Source organism: Corticium candelabrum, chromosome 12 (assembly GCF_963422355.1).
Source record: "Corticium candelabrum chromosome 12, ooCorCand1.1, whole genome shotgun sequence".
In the NCBI taxonomy this organism is placed as follows: Eukaryota; Metazoa; Porifera; class Homoscleromorpha; order Homosclerophorida; family Plakinidae; genus Corticium; species Corticium candelabrum.
Window position 1 is genome coordinate 1,645,808 of NC_085096.1, and position 2,380 is coordinate 1,648,187.

At 39.1% G+C, this 2,380-nt stretch overlaps 1 protein-coding gene across 2 annotated transcripts; it reads right to left on the minus strand.

Annotated features, from left to right (window-relative positions):
• Positions 1–417: 417 nt before the first annotated feature.
• Positions 418–2,022, minus strand: LOC134188113 (TNF receptor-associated factor 6-B-like). 2 transcript variants are annotated; one of them, XM_062656309.1, is made up of 2 exons: positions 1,955–1,995; positions 418–1,841 (listed from the first exon to the last, which is right to left on the minus strand). In XM_062656309.1, the coding sequence occupies exon 2, from the start codon at positions 1,784–1,786 to the stop codon at positions 674–676; it is 1,113 nt and encodes a 370-aa protein (XP_062512293.1). In that variant the 5' UTR covers positions 1,787–1,841; positions 1,955–1,995; the 3' UTR covers positions 418–673. The 2 variants fall into 2 exon arrangements, with proteins under 2 accessions (XP_062512293.1, XP_062512292.1); XM_062656308.1 differs by having other exon boundaries at positions 418–2,022.
• Positions 2,023–2,380: the final 358 nt, after the last annotated feature.

The following is a 2,380-nucleotide window of genomic DNA, read 5'->3' on the forward strand; positions in this document are numbered from 1 at the left end:
GTGCACTCTAGTTGACATAGTAGATCTAGATAGAGTCGGGTGAAGCTCGATCTTCAAACAACCTGAAAGAGTTGAGATGAGGTACGTGGCTCTAGTGTGTATCATTCAGTGAAAATGCAAGTGGAAATTAGAGTTTGACGTAAGACGGAAACGACTTGAAACGATACGGTGCTAGCAATGCCGTACAACGTGCATAAATATTGTAATGTTATATGCCATATGGTTGTTGTGATGTGGTAGAAAAATATACCACTGTTGTATTATGGTGGTGCATGGTAATGGTTGATACAGTATTCTATACACACACGCGCGCGCACGCACACACACACACACACACACACACACACACACACAACCGAGCTGCAGATTGAAGCTATATTGACCAGAGAATTGTTTTTCAGAATTTTGTTGCTAAGATCCTTTCACAGTAAAATATTGATGCCTACAAACCATAACTACTAAAACTCACTCAAAGTTTCAGACAATGACGTAATAGCAGGCGTATTACAAAATCCAGTGTTTACGTACAAGAGTACGGCGAAAAAAGTATCACACACCACATTCACTTTGCGTCTAAAACTGTAATACATTACAAACCACCAACCATCACAGCACAAATAATTCGTGTTCACTTCAGCACACTTGATGATTGCAAGTCTTGCTCACACTAAAGTTAGGGCAACTTGAGTTGAAGACAAAACTGAATAAAAATTTCATTATTCCGAATGTAAGATCGTGAGTTCAATTGTTCATGAGTTATAAAGTCATTGATGGTTTCTAATTTCGTGTAAGGAATAATAGAGACATCTTCCTGTTCTCTCACAAGTATTGTCATACGGTTTGTAGGGATAACATCAAGTGTGTTTTCCCGTCTTGCAACGACATTCATTGCATCAGGTTGTTGGTCTAGTAAAGTGAATGAGAATTTGCAGTGCTGGCGCTTGGGAAGCTTAACATCATAATCATACTCTCGTGCATACACCAAAACATGAACAGAGACATGAGACCCTTTATATACGTCATGTCCAGCTGGATAAAGCATGAGACGCAAAAGGTACCCTTTTGGTTTTGTGTAAAATGGCTCTGACAGTGTGGCAATCAATGAATCCACATCTGATTTCATCTTCAATTTTGCCCAATTGGTTATATTCCACTCAAACACACAAATTTCAGGTTGAGAAACGGGCATTCCAATCTTCTCTGTAACAAAACATCTTAAATTCTCAAGTTCACATTCCTTTTTAGCAAGACAAGCTCTTGTAGATGAAAGTAATGACTTGGTGGCTGAGAGTGATGACTCAAGTGATGACTTGGTATTGGATTGTAGTTTCATCAAAAGACTAAGATGAGATGTAACATCATTTTGTACATGAATTGTCATTTCATTTCTATTGCCAATATACTGGCAACCTGCTTCCCTAAATTCACATTCTAATGGACTGTTAGGGCATGTCCCAATTTTACTGACATGTTCGTTCATCTCTTTTCTAACAACCCGTTGTCGACAATGTTTGCATACGACTGGAAACATCTCACATAGTGCATGGTGATCATTCAGAAATTTGATTGTCACTGTGGTCTTACAGTACCTACATTCAACTTTCCTGTTCATGCACTTTTTCTTTATATGACTTTCCATATCTTTTTTCATCACCATTTCTCCACATTTATTTTTGCATAGAACATCAACATACCCACAAGTCTCGTTGTGGGTTTCTCTCTCCCTTAGTTCTCCTTTCCATCCACATCCCTTCTCTTGTTGATCACAGTAGATCTTCAGACTCATTATTTCTCTTTTATCATAGTTGTTTGGAAAGATTTCTGATTCATTCTGTTCCTCTCTACACACAGGACATTCAATGCGGCCACGCCTTGCCAAGCGCCTCACACAGTCGTTACAAAACAAATGGCCACATTTGGTGATGGTTGGTTCTCTCAATGCCAAAAGACATACCGGACATGTGTGTCTGTCCGATAATCGATCTACAAACCGAGCATCAAATCCTCCAGCAGCAGCCATCTTCTGACAGCACGGCCCTCACGTGATGGGCGTAACCTAAAACAGCTCACGTGATTGACTGACAAGTGCGGAAACAATATTAGCTGCAGGATTATCCGAGTTGTTTGTCAACTGCAGCTAATTGGAAGCAGCAGTTGACGTTAGTAAACTTATAGTAGTTATCTGTATTTACCGTTGACATCGTAGAGTCCAGTGAGACTTCCTGAAAGTTGAGAGTTGAGATGAAATGGTTACTTAGTTACTGATTCAGTGGAACGAAAGTGGAAATTAATATTTTTATGCGACAGAAACAAATTGGAACGATATGAGGTTAGCAATGATGTACTGTGTACATAATTATTTTTTATCGTTTTTAACTTA